This window comes from Odocoileus virginianus, chromosome 2 (genome assembly GCF_023699985.2).
Source record: "Odocoileus virginianus isolate 20LAN1187 ecotype Illinois chromosome 2, Ovbor_1.2, whole genome shotgun sequence".
Classification (NCBI taxonomy): Eukaryota; Metazoa; Chordata; class Mammalia; order Artiodactyla; family Cervidae; genus Odocoileus; species Odocoileus virginianus.
In genome coordinates this window covers 64,572,830-64,589,215 of record NC_069675.1, presented here as the reverse complement: position 1 = coordinate 64,589,215, position 16,386 = coordinate 64,572,830, and the positions used below count along the sequence as shown (strand labels likewise).

Genomic DNA, 16,386 nt, shown 5'->3' with positions numbered 1-16,386 from the left:
GATGCTCCTAGCAGACGGTTGGCTGAAAAACTTGATTTTTCCCATTGTCTAATCTCTGACTTCTTAAATCTACCAGGACTATTTAGGAAATATTTGCTGAGAAGCACTTAAACTCTGAAGTTTCTAATGAATTGAAGCTATGGCTGCACTCAGTAGTTTATTTAATAATTATGACCATGAATCATATTTTATGACTCCTCATTGCAGTACAGCTGAAGACTGAAGCCTGCTCTCAGAAATACCCTCTTGGGGGAAGACAGTCACTGGAAGGAAGTCTGAGAATGGGGCAAGTAGACAAGACAGCATGTCCAAGTATAAGCCAATTTCCAAGAATGGTTTAGGAAGTGGTGGGCAAAACTGTAATTGCTGGGCTATCTTATCAGGGGCATGGGGCCTGGAATTTGAAAATTAGGGTATATTACACTCAGGAGAAGAGAGGTTCAGGAGGTCATTTGAAAGGCGTACCACAGGGCTCTATCACAAGTGAAATCTATGGAGAAGGTGACCATATGCTTCTGTTTGCTTGACAGTCCAGGTAATATCTGTTGTCCTGGCATAATTATTAGTAGTCCCTTATGATGCTGTGATTTATAATAAGAAATATATACTTGGTCTGCATCCCTGCTTCTGGCATACAACTCCTAAAACCATTGGAATTTCCTAAAAGATAAGAGCAATAGAAGTGTCTTGATAATCACAATAAATCCCTTTCAACCATATCTGAGTTTATATTAATGAAGTGACTTTTGGAAAATTCCTAAGGATGAGGACTGGTTGTCAGAGGAAACAATTGTGTGATTGGAGGATTGGAAATTTCAGTCACCCTGTCCCCTCCCCCACCCACTTCTTGGGAGGGGATCAGGGATGGAGGTTGTGAGTTAAATGATTGCCAATGGCCAATGATTTGATCAATCATGCCTATGTAATGAAGCCTCAATAAAAACTCAAAACCTGGGGTTCTAAATTAGTGAACACCCAGCTGTAAGACAATGATGTGAGAGTAGATGCTCTAAGAGAGGGCAAGGATGCTCTGAGCCACTTCCCACATATTTTGCCCTATGTGTCTCTTTCATCTGACTGTTCCTGAGTTATATTCTTTTATAATAAACTTATAAGCTAATAAGCAAAATGTTTCTCTGAGTTCTATGATCTGCTCTAGCAAATTAATGGAACCCAAGGAGTGGGTCACTTAAACCTTTGATTTACAATTAGTCAGTCAGAAGCACATGTGACCACCTGAACTTGTGATTGGCATCTGAAACAGGGGTTTCAGTCTTGTAGGACTGAGTCCTTAACCTGTGGGATCTGATGCTATCTCCAAGGAGACAGTGTCAGAGTAAAATTGAGTAAAATTGTAGGACACCTAACTAGTGTCGTGAATAGATGGTGAGTGGAAAAACCCCACACACTGGAACTGGAGGTGAAGAATCATATCCTCCTTTTCATTTCCAAAGTGTTTCAAATATTCTGTAAATTATATGTAATTTATATAGCATAAATTTTTATTCTTAATATCTGTACTTATCTCACCATGGGCCAGTCAATGGACTGGTATTCATCTACAGAACACACACTCTAAGCATCATAATTCTAAAGATTCAGAATAAGACCTCTAGGAGGGCAGCCTAACTGTGAGTGTTTGAGCGTTTGCTCAGGCAATCAGAGCCGAAGTTCTGAGACCAGAGTCCTAGAGTTAATGCCTGTGTGAATGAGATATAGCTTCCTGTTGTTCCCTAGACCCAGATCATATACCTAAAGTCAAAATCCAACTAAGAGGTTATAGACTGATGGCAAAAAGATCTCAACGATACATCTCAACAACTGAGCCTGAATGCTGTAACTACTGAAGCCCACATGCCTAGAGCCTAGAGCCTGTGCTTTGCAACAAGAGAAGTCACAGAAGCCTGTGCACCGAAACAAATAGTAGCTTCCACTATCTACAACTAGAGAAAAGCCCAAGCAGCAACAAAGACCCAGCAAAACCAAAACAAACAAACAAAACAAACCATGCCACGCTCTTTTCAGGCCAAGTGTTGGCCAGGCAAATGAGTGTTGGCCTCCTTAGAAAGGATTAGGCTATGTTCAGTTCTGAGCTTCCCTGGTGACTCAGAGGGTAAAGCGTATGCCTGCAATGTGGGAGACCTGGGTTCGATCCCTGGGTGGGGAAGATCCCCTGGAGAAGGAAATGGCAACACACTCTTGCCTGGAAAACCCCATGGATGGAGAAACCTGGTGGGCTACCGTCCAAGGAGTCACAGAGTCACACAACTGAACGACTTCACTTTCACTTTCTTTCAGTTCTGAGCACTAAGACTGTGATGCCCGATGGCAAGAAGCAGGAGCTGGAATCTGGCACCTCCCAGGCTCTCCAGGAGTTTGAGATCAACTTGGAACTCAGGGCTCCACTAAGGAAGCTGAATACAACAGGAGCCAAGAAGATGAAGTTGGTGGTGGTCAGATAGCTATTGCAATCTTTGTTCCCATTCCTCAACTGAAATCTTTTCAGAAAACCCAAATCCAGTTAGTATGTGAACTGGAGAAAAAGTTCAGGGGGAAGCATGTTGTCTTTAGTGTCCAGAGGAGAAGTCTACGTAAGCCAACTCAAAAAAGCTGTACAAAAAAATAAGCAAAAATATCTCAGGAGCTGTGCTTTGACAGCTGGGCACAATGGGATCCTGGATGACTTGGTTTTTCCCAAGTGAGATTGTGGGCAAGATAATCCAAGTCAAACTGGACAGCAGCCAGCTTCTAAAGGCTCATTTGGATGAAGCACAGCAGACAATGTGAAACACAAAGTTGAAACATTTTCTGGTGTCTATAAGAAGCTCATGGGCAAGGATGTTAATTTTGAATGCCCAGACTTTCAGTTGTAAACAAAAATGACTAAATAAAATATTCACAATTTATTTATTTATTTATTTTTTTGTTTTTTTACAAAAGTTTATTCTTAAATGTACAATAGGTTCCAAGACAACACTTCATTCTAGCTATAGGCGGCAACAGATATTCATGGCAGGGAATCCAGGTGTTTAAACAGGAATGGAACTAAGGGTCATCACTGCCTCAGGCACAAGGGAACAGCTTACTTTTTGCCAGATTTCTTAATTCCACCAGTGGCCAGGGGGCCTTTCCCCGCGGCCTTTGCTTTTAGCTCCTCGAGTTTCTTCTGCTCCTCCTTCTGCTTCTGCTTGAATGCCTTATCTTCCTCGTCCATCTCCTTGGCTTGCTTCTCGGGCTGCCTCAGGGGCTTCTTTTTGCCACCTTCGCGGCCCGACATGGCGCCTGCCGCCCCTTCCCCAGACCCTGCCACCGGAAGCGGAGCTCCCCGTTCCAGCCGCCTGCGCCTATATCAATATTCACAATTTAAAAAAAAAGAGTAAGTGACTCAGTAAGGATGGGACAGGGACTCTCATACTGCTCCCCTTAACTATTTCAGGAACCTCAATTTATGTTTTATGTCAATTATAACAAGTATATCTTAGTTCAATTCTTTAATGTGTCCATTTCAGTGAATACAACAGGTTTTCAAAATGAAAACACTGAGTCCCAGTTTAAGAAGGCATCTGGCTAGGTGTCCATTAGCTTCTCCCAACAACCCATAAAACACCTTAAAGAAGTAATTTGATTCTCTCCCCCACACTGAGTGACCAGGTGACTGTCCCCTCCAGCTCCGGAAAGAGACTGGAGGTTTATGTCTGAAAAGGGTAAAACAGAGGGTATCTTCTCTGGAAAATACACAGCAAAGCGGAAAGCCAAAGTAGAGCCCTGAAGCTGAGAAGATTAGGGGATGGTTGTTTGGTGCACACTGGCTCCTTTAGGTCGCTTCCCCAACTGGATCCTCCAACACAGGTGACCAGGTCTTCACCCACCAGGCAGGATATTAGAAGTGTCTTCTCTGAGAAAATCTCACCAGCCTATTTTTAAAGAAATGGACTCTAGATATTTGATATTAGATAAAGAGATCAAGTCAATCAAATAAATAGTAAAAGACAACTTGAGGAAGCAGAATATATACGGAAAAGAAAACTTTTAAAAAATCATTAATATTTGAGGAGATATTATGTCCATGAAATAAGAACAGGATTATATTAAAATATTTAAAGAACAAAAAAAGAGCTCTTAAAATTTAAAATATGATAAACAAATATTCAGTGAAATAATTGAAAGCAAGTGGTGAATCAAAACCACAATGAGGTACCATTATACGCCAGTCAGGATGGCTGCTCTCCAAAAGTCTACAAGCAATAAATGCTGGAGAGGGTGTGGAGAAAAGGGAACCCTCTTACACTGTTGGTGGGAATGCAAATTAGTACAGCCACTATGGAAAACAGTGTGGAGATTTCTTAAAATCAGAAGACAAATGGGAAGGGATATAGCTGGCTCACCTATAACTATTAGGAATAATTATCTTATGTCAATTAAAAAGAATTCATATTAATCATGTTCTTCATGAGATGGAATGAAACTGAGCCCAGTTTAAGAGCAGCAGTATTAGCCAACAACATAAAACCTTACAAGTAATATCTTACCAGGAAAATACTCCAGAAAGTAAACTCAACCCAAAAAGAGAGAGAAAAGAAAAAAAAAAAAATTAACATAGAGAGATGGAAAATAGAAAAGCAAATTTAGGAGGAGAAAACAGAGTGATAAAGTCACCAATGAAATAATTTAAGAAAAATTTCCAGAACTGAATGATACATATTGTCAGAATATTACTAAGGTCAAATAGAATATCCTGTAAGGAAAGAGAGAGAGGCTGATTCACTTACAAAGAATCAGTAAGTGTTTTTTTTTGTTTTTTTGTTTTAAGAATCAGTAAGTTTTTATACTGCCCAAGTACAAAGCTGGAAGCTAGAGGATAATAGAGCAATATCTTAAAATTTCTAGGAAAAAAATGTCTATCTTAGAATTTCATAGTAGTCAAATAATCAGTCAAGTGTCAGAGTAGAATAAAAACAAGTCAGGCATAGTAATTTTCCAAAAATTTACCTGTGTGCATTGTTCTGGAGAAGCTACTGGAGGTATGCTCCATCAAAATGAGAGGATAAACCAGGAAGAAGACACGGGATAGAGAAAAGAAAGGCTCAAATATAGGAGAAAGGCAGAGGGAATTCCTAAGATGATGGTGAAAGGAGATCATAGGATGGCACCTAAGCCAAACTGAAGTAAATCAGAAGGTTCCTAGAAAGAAGACGAAATTGATAGAAAACCTAATGTGAATAAACATCTTGACAGTTGGTTAAGAATTTGAATTAGTAAGAAGGAAAAGCTAAGGAAATGAAAAAAAGAAGACAATTATTAATGCTAGGAAAACCAAAAGATTATGTGAGAAAAGAAATAATCATAACATATAGCTCATCTGTGAATAGTGTTTGAAAGTTACTCAGTCCTGTCCAACTCTTTGAAACGCCATGGATTGTGGCCTGCCAGGCTCCTCTGTTCATGGGATTACCCAGGCAAGAATACTGGAGTGGGTTGCCATTTCTTTCTGCAGGGGATCTTCCTGACCCCAGGAATGAACCCGAGTCTCCTGCATTGTGGGCAGACTTTTCACCGTCTGAGCCACCAGGGGAGCACCCTGTGAATGGTGTTTACTTATTAATAATAATGTAAACACTATTAATCTAATCAAAATTATGGTATAGTTATACTGGAAGATGGACATGGGAAGGGTAATTAAACTTGGAGGATGCTGGAGGAAAAAAGAAAGCAAAGTTCTTTCTGTACCACAGTGGGAAATCAATAGATTAGGACAAAGAGTAAAAAGTCTAGAAGTAGCAATAAAGACATATTGTTTAAACACAAAGAGCTAACAATCAAAATAATCAGCTAAGAGAAGTGAAAATAACTAATTCCTGGAAGGGAGAAACAAAGTAAGGTGGAGGAGACTGCTGTTTTTCATGACAAACTAGAGTGAACTTGATGACTCTTTAAATTATGCCAAATATAACTTTGACATAAATGAAACCTTAAAAAGAAAATTCAAACAAATAATAAAAAATTATAATTTAACATATAATAGAAGAAAACTTCCATGAGGTAAAGAAATACCTGAATCTGCAGGCATATTTAAAATAAATTATTACATAGATAAGGTTTCCCCAGTGGCTCAGAAGTAAAGAATCTGCCTGCAATGCACGAGACACTGGTTTGACCCCTGGGTCAAGAAGATCCCCTGAAGAAGGGAATGGTTACCCACCCCAGTATTCTTGCCTGGAGAATACCATGGACAGAGAAGCCTGGCGGGCTACAGTCCATAGGGTCTCAAAGAGTTGGACACAACTGAGTGACAACATGCATGCACGTATTACATAGACCTATCCTTGTGAATTTAAAATTTTAAGGATATTTTCCCTCCGAGAAGGCAGCGGAGGCGGACTATACAGCCATGGCCAAGATTAAGGCTCGAGACCTTCGCGGCAAGAAGAAGGAGGAGCTGCTGAAACAGCTGGAGGACCTGAAGGTGGAACTGTCCCAGCTGCGCGTGGCTAAAGTGACAGGCGGCGCGGCTTCCAAACTCTCCAAGATCCGAGTGGTTCGTAAATCCATTGCCCGTGTACTGACCGTCATTAACCAGACTCAGAAGGAGAACCTCAGGAAATTCTATAAGGGCAAGAAGTACAAGCCCCTGGATCTGCGGCCCAAGAAAACACGTGCCATGCGCCGCCGGCTCAACAAGCATGAAGAGAACCTGAAGACCAAGAAGCAGCAGCGGAAGGAGCGGCTGTACCCCCTCCGGAAGTACGCAGTCAAGGCCTGAGCTTCCAGCTGTCAATAAAACAGACAGACCACTGAAAATAAAATAAAAGAAAAGAAAAATTTAAGGATAAAGAATCCTACACTAAAACTTACTGCAAAGAGACAAAAATGGGGACGGTTTTAGACTCTTCCTCAACAAAGAAATTAGAGGACAATGGAGAAATTTCTAAAGATTTGAGGGAAAAAATTGTATCCAGCAATTCCATGGCAAACCAGTGCATCTTCTCTTTCACTTTTTTTTTTCTCTTTCACTTTTAAAAGAAACAAAAAGACATTCACAGATAACTTTTAAAAGCAGATCATTTAAAGATAAACTTTAAAAGCATATCATTCTCATATTTCCAGCTGAGACATGACTCAAAAAAACCCTCAAAGATTATGCTATAAAAGAATACTTTGGTGGTATTTAAATAAAGTGAAAAATTTCATCAATATATTTTAAAATTGTGGTTTCAAAACAATTCAAATGGGGAAATCTATTACTGAAAGACAAAATAATAATTTCATAATAGTAACAACTAACATAAGGTGAAAGCTTTTTCCTGGAATTAGGAATCTCTGGTTACCTTAGCCTCTGTTTTTGTTTTTTTTTCCTTTTAGTAGTCCAACACCTGTGTAAGCTATTCCCTACATTTAATATCTCCTTTTTGAAATACTTAGCGTGGTTTCTGCTTTTCTAATTGAACCTTGACTTATACAGTTAGTAAATGACAGGGCTGAGATTCAAATCCAGTAGTTTGACTCCAGAGCTTGTACTCTTATTGTTATTTATATTATTCTAAGCTCTTAAACACAAAATAAGACGAAAAACTGAACATGACTTTAAAAAACCCTTGGGATAAAGAGGGACCAAAAATTGTAAAATGTAATAGTATTTAGATCTTAAATAAAGATTAGAGAAAAATTAAAACTTCTGTGACACATGAAAGCTCTATTTATTGAAATCAAAGCTTTTAGCTTTAAATAGTTGTATTTTGAAACAAGAAAGAAAAAGCAAATATACCATTTGTCTAAATAATTAGAAACATCGAAATTAAGTAAATAAATAAATATAACATAAACCAAGGAGAAGCCAAAAGAAAAATGGAATATAAATACAAGTAGAAAATAGGCAGGTCTCATGCCTGTTTTTGCTTATCATTTTATAGAATCCTCAGTGACTGGCAGACCTCAGAGGTCTTTCTATGTAGTGGAAAAAGTTGGTTTTAATGAAGTATTTTCTCTACCAACTAAAACTAGTCACACACACATCCTTAGGTTATATACATGTGTACTGAGAATGACAGGGAGAATATCCATCTAACTGCTGTTGAGTTGACTTATGAGTGGAGTTAAGAGTTGGAGAGGGTGGGATCAGACCAAGAAGGATGGAAGGCAAAATATACAGGCAGGGTGAAATCACAGACTGTAGCCCACCGGGCTCCTCTGTCCATGGAATTCTCTAAGCAAGAATACTGGAGTGGGTGGCCATTCCCTTCTTCAGGGGATCTTCTTGACCCAGGGATCAAACCTGGGTCTTCTGCATTACAGACAGATTCTTTACCATCTGAGCCACCAGGGAAGCCCTCTGAGTAATGAGATTAATTATTTTTCTTCTTCTTCTTCCTTCTGCTTTTCTTTTTCCTGCTTATCTATTTCTAGATTTTACAAAATGATCATGTGTTATTTTACTTAGAAAAAAATTTTTAAAATAACCCTTCATCAAAAATTCTAAAAGCCTAAGATCAAACTGGGGGAAAGTGTTTTCTATGTACGTGACAACAGGTTTAATGAACATCATTAATATATAAAGAGCTGCACATCTAATCTAGTCACTCAGACCATTTCTATCACACATCTCTCTAATCATTTTATGGCATTTATCATTATCCAACATTTTTCTTGACTTTGCTTACTTACTGTGTTTTCCTTACCCTGATCCTAATGTAGGCTCTTTTACAAGCAGAAAATTTGTTTATCTTGTTCCACATCATATTGCCTATGCCTAGAATAGTGCCTAGTATATGAGAGGAGTTCAGTACATACCAAATGAATAAATAAATAAAAGAGTATTTTCAATCAGTTCTTAAAAATGAATGCCCCAACAGAAAAATTAACAACATATTTTTAAAATGAAATATACATAACCAATAAGTTTTAGGCTATAAATTCTGTAAGGAACAGAATATGTCAACCTATTTGTCATTATATTTCCAGTTTCTAGCACAGTTTTGGCAAGAAATAGGGGCTTAATAAAACAACAAATGAATAAATGAGTGAATGTAACGTTAAAGAAAAAATTTTCATGACACTTGTCAAAGACAGTAAGGAAGACTTATTCAAGAGGAACTACTGCAATTAAGATTTGGTGGTAGGGGAGAGAGACTAAGCTCAAATCCAAACCAACCAGGATAAGTGTAGGTTTATAGTCAAGGAGCAGGTGGGGATCAGTGGATGGAAAATTACTAAGAAGAAACATCAAGGCTAGGGGGATTCTTGCTGATCAGACTCAATAGGATTCTTGCCCTAAGGCAGCTTAAGGTGATAAGATGCTGAGAGTGAAGGATAAGGAATTTGACCAGATATCCAGAGTAAATATCAAGGCTGAGGGATTTTTACTAAACTGACTCAGCAGGATTTTTGCTAAAACTGGACTAGTTGGGCCAAAGACAGAGCCCAAGGTCAAAGTCTAGTTAAAAAAAAGGACTCCAAGGCACTGACTCAAGTCTGTTCAAGGAGAGTTTTTATCAAAGAATGTCTTTGAAAAAGTCTTCACTGACTTTGGAGAAGACTCTTGAGAGTCCCTTGGACTACAAGGAGATCAAATCAGTCAATCCTAAAGGAAATCAACCCTGAATATACATTGGAAGGACTGATGCTGAAGCTGAAGCTCAAATACTTTGGCAACCTGATGCAAGGAGCTGATTCATTAGAAAAGACCCTGATGTTGGGAAAGATTGAAGGCAGGAGGAGAAGGGGACAACAGAGGATGGGATAGTTGAGGGCATCACCAGCTCATTGGACATGAGTTTGAGCAAGCTCTGAGAGATGGTGAAAGACAGGGAAACCTGGCGTGCTGCAATCCATGAGATCATAAAGAGTCGGACACGACCAAGTGACTAAACAACAACAGTGACTTAAATAATCCCATGGACAGAGGAGCCTGGTGGGCTACACAGTCCATGGGGTTACAAAACCGTTGAACACAATTTAGGAACTAAACAGCAACTACTTAAACAATGACAATGAAAAAAATGATTACCATCCCAACCTATCAAAATGTAATAGATAGCCACTATGGAAAGCAATATGATGTTTCCTCAAAAAAATTAAAATTAGAACTACCATATGATTCAGCAATTCCACTTTCTGGTATTTAATCTGTAGAAAATAAAAGAAACACTGATTCAAAAATATATATGCACCTCCTTGTTCATTGCAGCATTATTTACAATAACCAAGCTATGTAAACAACCTGTATTCACTGATGGATGAACTGAAAATTATGGTATATATACACAATGGAATATTAATCAACCATAAAAAGAAGGATATTTTGCCACATGTCACAATGTGAATGGACCTCAAGGGCATTATGCTAAGTGAAGTAAGACAGAGAAAGACAAATACTGTGTGATCTCTGCTACACATATATGTATATATCTCTTAGATGCACAGAACGGATTGATGATTTCCAAAGATGGGAGGGGTAGGTGAGAGAAAGAGTGAACTGTTTTCTCCTTGTTTAAATAAATTGAGTTTTAACAGAAGATGAGGACTGAGAGCTGTCTATTGGACATAGTAACGTGGAGAATTGGTAGAGACAGCAAGAATAGAAAATTGCATTGAAGTATTTTGCTGAAAAGAGATACAGAAAAATGGTAGTTGCTGGAGAAAGGATGAGAATTCCAAGATAAACTGATGTTTAATCAATGACATGAAAATGAACTGCAGGAGAAGGGGAAATATGAGAGACCTAGAACGTTGTTTCAGCTGCTTTTCATGCTATCCAAGAGGTTTCTTATATTTTATTAATATATTATATATTAATATATACTTATAATCCCTTGAGACTCACTGGTATCAAACTTGGACTTTCAGATCTAACAACATCTGTGATGAAGGAATTCTGCTAAGAGAACATGTCTATGGTTAATCAGACTATTAGAGTTCAATCTAATTAGGAATCATCAATCTAGTATACTAACACATATATATGGACTTTAGAAAGATGGTAACGATAACCCTATATGCAAAACAGAAAAAGAGACTCAGATGTATGGAACAGACTTGTGGACTCTGGGAGAAGGAGAGGGTGGGATGTTTCAGGAGAACAGCATTGAAACATGTATATTATCTAGGGTGAAAAGAAGGACTGAATATGCTTCAGCTAATTTATTTTATTTTTCATTAAATTATGAATCATTTGTTCAAAGTATTTACTGAGCACTCGCTATGTATCACCAGGGCTTCCCTAGTGGCTCAGCTGGTAAAGAATCCGCCTGCAATGCGGGAGACCTGGGTTCAATCCCTGGGTTGGGAAGATCCCCTGGAAAAGAGAAAGGCTACCCACTCCAGTATTCTGGCCTGGAGAATTCCATGGACTGTATAGTTCATGGGGTCGCAAAGAGCTGGGCACGGCTGAACAACTTTCAATTCACTTCACTTCACTATATATGTGTCAGTTGCTAAGGAAAGAAAGATGAATGTAAACCAATAATGACAGTACAAATTGATATGGGCTATAAATGTAGGTATAGTCATCCCTCAGAATCCAAGGTGGGTGGGTTCCAGGAACCCTCTCAGATACCAAAAATCTGCCAATGTTCAAGTCCCTTATATGAAATGTCACAGTATTTGCACATAACCTATGTATATCCTCCATATACTTTCAGTTCAGTTCAGTTGCTCAGTTGTGTCAGACTCTTTGCGACCCCATGAACTGCAGCACGCTGGGCCTCCATGTCCATCACCAACTCCTGGAGTCCACCCAAACCCATGTCCATAGAGTTGGTGATGCCATCCAACCATCTCGTCCTCTGTTGTCCCGTTCTCCTCCTGCCCTCAGTCTTTCCCACCATCAGGGTTTTTTCAAATGAGTCAGCTCTTCACATCAGGTGGCCAAAGTATTGGAGTTTCAGCTTCCATATCAGTCCTTCCAATGAACACCCAGGACTGATCTCCTTTAGGATGGACTGGTTGGATCTCCTTGCAGTCCAAGGGACTCTCAAGAGTCTTCTCCAACACCACTGTTCAAAAGCATCAATTCTTCTGCGCTCAGCTTTCTCTATAGTCCAACTCTCACATCCATACATGACAACTGGAAAAACCATAGCCTTGACTAGACAGACCTTTGTTGACAAAGCAATGTCTCTGCTTTTTAATATGCTGTCTAGTTTGGTCATAACTTTCCTTCCAAGGAGCAAGAGTCTTTTAATTTCATGGCTGCAATCACTACCCACAGTGATTTTGGAGACCAGAAAAATAAAGTCAGCCACTGTTTTCACTGTTTCCCCATCTATTTGCCATGAAGTGATGGGACTGGACGCCATGATCTTAGTTTTCTGAATGTTGAGCTTTAAGCCAACTTTTTCACTCTCCTCTTTCACCTTCATCAAGAGGCTCTTTAGTTCTTCACTTTCTGCCATAAGGGTGGTGTCATCTCCATATCTGATGTTATTGATATTTCTCCTGGCAATCTTGATTCCAGCTTGTGCTTCTTCCAGCCCAGCGTTTCTCATGATGTACTCTGCATATAAGTTAAATAATCAGGGTGACAATATACAGCCTTGACGTACTCCTTTCCCTATTTGGAACCAGTCTGTTTTCCATGTCCAGTTCTAACTGTTGCTTCCTGACCTGCATACAGATTTCTCAAGAGGCAGGTCAGGTGGTCTGGTATTCCTATTTCTTTCAGAATTTTCCACGGTTTGTTGTGATCCACACACTCAAAGGCTTTGACATAATCAGTAAAGCAGAAATAGATGTTTTTCTGGAACTCTCTTGCTTTTTCAATAATCCAACAGATGTTGGCAATTTGATCTCTGGTTCCTCTGCGTTTTCTAAAACCAGCTTGAACATCTGGAAGTTCATGGTTCATGTATTGCTGAAGCCTGGTTTGGAGAATTTTGAGCATTACTTTATTAGTGTGTGAGATGAGTACAATTGTGCAGTAGTTTGAGCATTCTTTGGGATTGCCTGTCTTTGGGACTGGAATGGAAACTGACCTTTTCCAGTCCTGTGGCCACTGCTGAGTTTTCCAAATTTGCTGACATATTGAGTGCAGCACTTTCACAGCATCATCTTTTAGGATTTGAAATAGCTCAACTGGAATTCCATTACCTCCACTAGCTTTGTTCAGGGTGATGCTTCCTAAGGCCCACTTGACTTTACATTCCAGGATGTCTGGCTCTAGCTGAGTGTGAGTGATCACACCATCATGATTATCTGAGTCGTGAAGACCTTTTTTGAACAGTTCTTCTCTGTATTCTTGCCACCTCTTCTTAATATCTTATGCTTCTGTTAGGTCCATACCATTTCTGTCCTTTATTGAGCACATCTTTGCATGAAATGTTCCCTTGGTATATCTAATGTTCTTTTTTTTTCTTTTTTCCAGCTCAGCAGCTCTACACAGCAGCATCCCACACCCTGTGGGGCCTCTCATGGCTCCTTGGCTTTCTTCACATAAGAGGAGCTGGAGGCCGATTCCCGCCGCTTCCTCGAAATGGGCGTGAGGGGTGCGCCCACCACATCGATGATGGCGTCCTTGCTGAGGTCAGAGCCGAGACCAGGTTCAGACACTGCTGGCTCGGCTGGGGCCGGGGGTGAGCCCGAGGCCGGGGTGGTGGGGCCGCCCAGCACCCCAGCGCCTCGTGCCGGTGCCGCAGCATCTGCAGTTCACACTCGCAGTTGGCGCAGGCCTGCCTGAGCTCGCAGAGCAGCACGAGGTCGCTCCGCAGCTCATTGAACATGTGCACCCGCTCCTCCGTGGGCGCTGGGCTCAGCTCCACACCCAGCTCCAGCAGCATCTGTTCCAGGGCCTTGATCTTCTTCTGTCCCACAGAGCTGGGCAGCTTCATCCGCTGGCTCCGCAACGTGATGCCCGCAGACTTGAAGTCTGGGAACTTGATGCCTGCCGTCTCAGGAACAGCCGGCTTCTCAGCCTCCTTTCTCTGGGGGAGCTTCTTCTTGGCGGCCTTGCGTTCCGTGCGCCGCTGCTCGCCAGTGGTGTCTGCCGCTGTGGTCAGCTTCTGCAGGTCCCGGCTGCGCTTCTCCCGCTCCTGCTTCCGGGCCTCAATCTTGCGCAGCTCCTCCTCCGCCACCTGCTCTGGGGTCCGGTTATAGAGACGCTCCAGCTGTTCCTTCCTCCGTCGCTCGTGCCCAGCGTCAAATACTGGTATCTTGAGGTCTGTGCCTGGCACGGCCCGCACGTTGGCAAGCTTGGCACAGATGTGGTAGTACCGCTCCTTCAAGTCCTCCACAGAATGCTTCTTGAACTGCTGGTGGTCATACCGGTCATGGATAACGACAAAACGTAGGTCAGAGCGGCGGCTGAGGTCAAAGAGGTGGTCGGTTTCTGCCTTTGTCCAAGCGTCGTCATGAAGGTAGAGCTGGTACTCCTGAGTACACGGGCACCTGAACTGTCTTATTGAACCTGGCGAAGGGGTCGTCCTTGCCCTCCTCTGCTGCCCTTCGCCAGTGGAAGAACGTGGCTCCATCCTTGCGGGATGGATTGGTGAATGGCATCCACTTCCAGGGCCGCACCTTCTTGGAGCCCAACTTGGCCTTCACTGTGCGGTAGCCTTGACCAGTGTCACTGGGTAGCAGCGGGGGTGCATCCTTCTTGTCAGAGTAGAGCAGTGCATAGACCTCCCGGTGTATGCCCTCGGGCCTCTTGAAGGTCAGTGTCTCTGAGGGCTTCTTGGACTTTTTCTTGTCCGGATTGATAATGTCCTTCTTACTGATGGTCCCAGAGGCTGCATCTCTCTCTGGACCCCCCGAGTTCTAGAATGTCCCGGACATCCGCGCCTGTAGCCATCGTGCCCAAAGGATGGGGGAGCGCCCTGAGGTCAAGGGTCAGTGCCTGAGTCTCCCCAAAGGCCCCAGCTGTCTCCTAAGTCTCAGAGCCTCCACACCTAGGGTTCCCGGCTGTGGCCCAGCGGCTCCACTATCTCCTCAAAGCCGCGGACCATCTAATTTTCTTGAAGAGATCTCTGTCTTTCCCATATACTTTAGATCATCTCTAAATTACTTAAAATACCTAATACCATGTGAATACTATGTAAATAGCTGCTGGCCAAGGTACATTCAAGTTTTGTTTTCTGGAACTTTCTATAATTTTCTTTTCTGAATATTTTCCATCTGTGCTTGGTTTAATCCTCCGGTGTGCAGCCCTCAGATATAGGGGGCCAAATGTACATCTAAAGTGCTGTAGTAACAGTAAGTAGCAGGACACAGCAGAAGGCGTAGTCGAAAGATTTACAGGGCAACTGAAGGGAGAAAGGGGTCTTAGATCTACAATAGAGCATTGGACTGGAAAATATTCAGAGATTCTTGAAAATTTGAGCTTTATAAAAACAGTGAATGCAAAAAAAAAATTCAGTATTAAATATCTGATTTTAAAGTTGTTGACTTTAAATAGAGTGAGTTGACTTCTATTCTTCATACTGTCTTTGATGATTATATAATTACTTTTCTACTCAGAAAACAAAACCAAAAACCAAGAAGTCTTTTTAAAGAAAACAAGTGGTTGTTACTCTGTCCCTTCTGCTAAACCAGGGTTCTCAAAGTTGAAAATGTATCAGAAATCACCAGGATGGTTGGTGAAAAGAGATTGTCACCTCTGCCCCTCCCTCCTATTCAAAAGATCTGGGTGGGGCCTGATAATTTGCATTTCTAATATGTTCCATTGGACTAAAAGATGGCAACATAGAACAGCTATGTGGTGTCCAGAAAATGACTGGGTTTTGAGGTCAGTCAGATTGTAATTCTGGTTCTGCCCTTACCAGGCTGTGTGTAGCAACAGTTGACATACTTTAACCCCAGTCAGCCTGTTTCCACACTGATAAGTGTCTTGTGAAGCCTGCATGATATGATTAAATATCCACTGCAGTGTAGCCCTTAGTTAATGTCCTTAAATAATGTTGGTCCCCTTCTCTTTGACTTCCTGTAAGGAATTAACCACACATTGGCCATAACTGGGTTTTACTGTGACATGGTTTAGCCATATCACAGGCAAAATTATTTCCTCCAAACCCAACAAACCATGTGCATTCCACTGCTACTAACAAAATTTTCATTGTTCATTTATAAAATTGGGGAAAATAGTATTGATAGAATAGTATCTACTTTGATGTAATAGATAATAGTATCTATTTTGCAGAGGTGCAGATCAGCATCCATTAAGGATTAAACAAGGTGATATGCTAAGTGCCTAATTTAGCAATTAGCATGTGGAAGATACATAGTCAATATCAGTTTCTTTTCCCTTTTTTTAAAACAATTCACCTATTTATTGGGCTGCGTTGGGTCTTTAGTTGTAGCATGTGGGATCTTCATTGCATCACGTGAGATCTTTGTGACCCAGGGACTCGTGGGCTCAGTAGTTGCTCCAAGGCATCTGGGATCCTTAATTCCCCCAACTGGAAT

The 16,386-nt window shown here is 41.1% G+C and overlaps 2 protein-coding genes and 2 pseudogenes across 2 annotated transcripts; 2 read left to right on the top strand and 2 right to left on the bottom strand.

The window, feature by feature from the left end:
* Window positions 1–2,318: 2,318 nt before the first annotated feature.
* On the top strand, window positions 2,319–2,887 carry LOC110148875 (small ribosomal subunit protein eS7-like; annotated as a pseudogene).
* A 15-nt stretch (window positions 2,888–2,902) lies between these two features.
* LOC139037159 (translation machinery-associated protein 7-like) lies at window positions 2,903–3,343 on the bottom strand. Its single transcript, XM_070473485.1, has one exon. The coding sequence runs from the start codon at window positions 3,275–3,277 to the stop codon at window positions 3,083–3,085; it is 195 nt and encodes a 64-aa protein (XP_070329586.1). The 5' UTR covers window positions 3,278–3,343; the 3' UTR covers window positions 2,903–3,082.
* A 3,010-nt stretch (window positions 3,344–6,353) lies between these two features.
* LOC110129463 (large ribosomal subunit protein uL29) lies at window positions 6,354–6,819 on the top strand. Its single transcript, XM_070473481.1, has one exon. It carries the CDS (start codon window positions 6,389–6,391, stop codon window positions 6,758–6,760), a length of 372 nt encoding a protein of 123 aa, XP_070329582.1. The 5' UTR covers window positions 6,354–6,388; the 3' UTR covers window positions 6,761–6,819.
* A 6,566-nt stretch (window positions 6,820–13,385) lies between these two features.
* Window positions 13,386–14,939, bottom strand: LOC110148881 (DNA methyltransferase 1-associated protein 1 pseudogene; annotated as a pseudogene).
* Window positions 14,940–16,386: the final 1,447 nt, after the last annotated feature.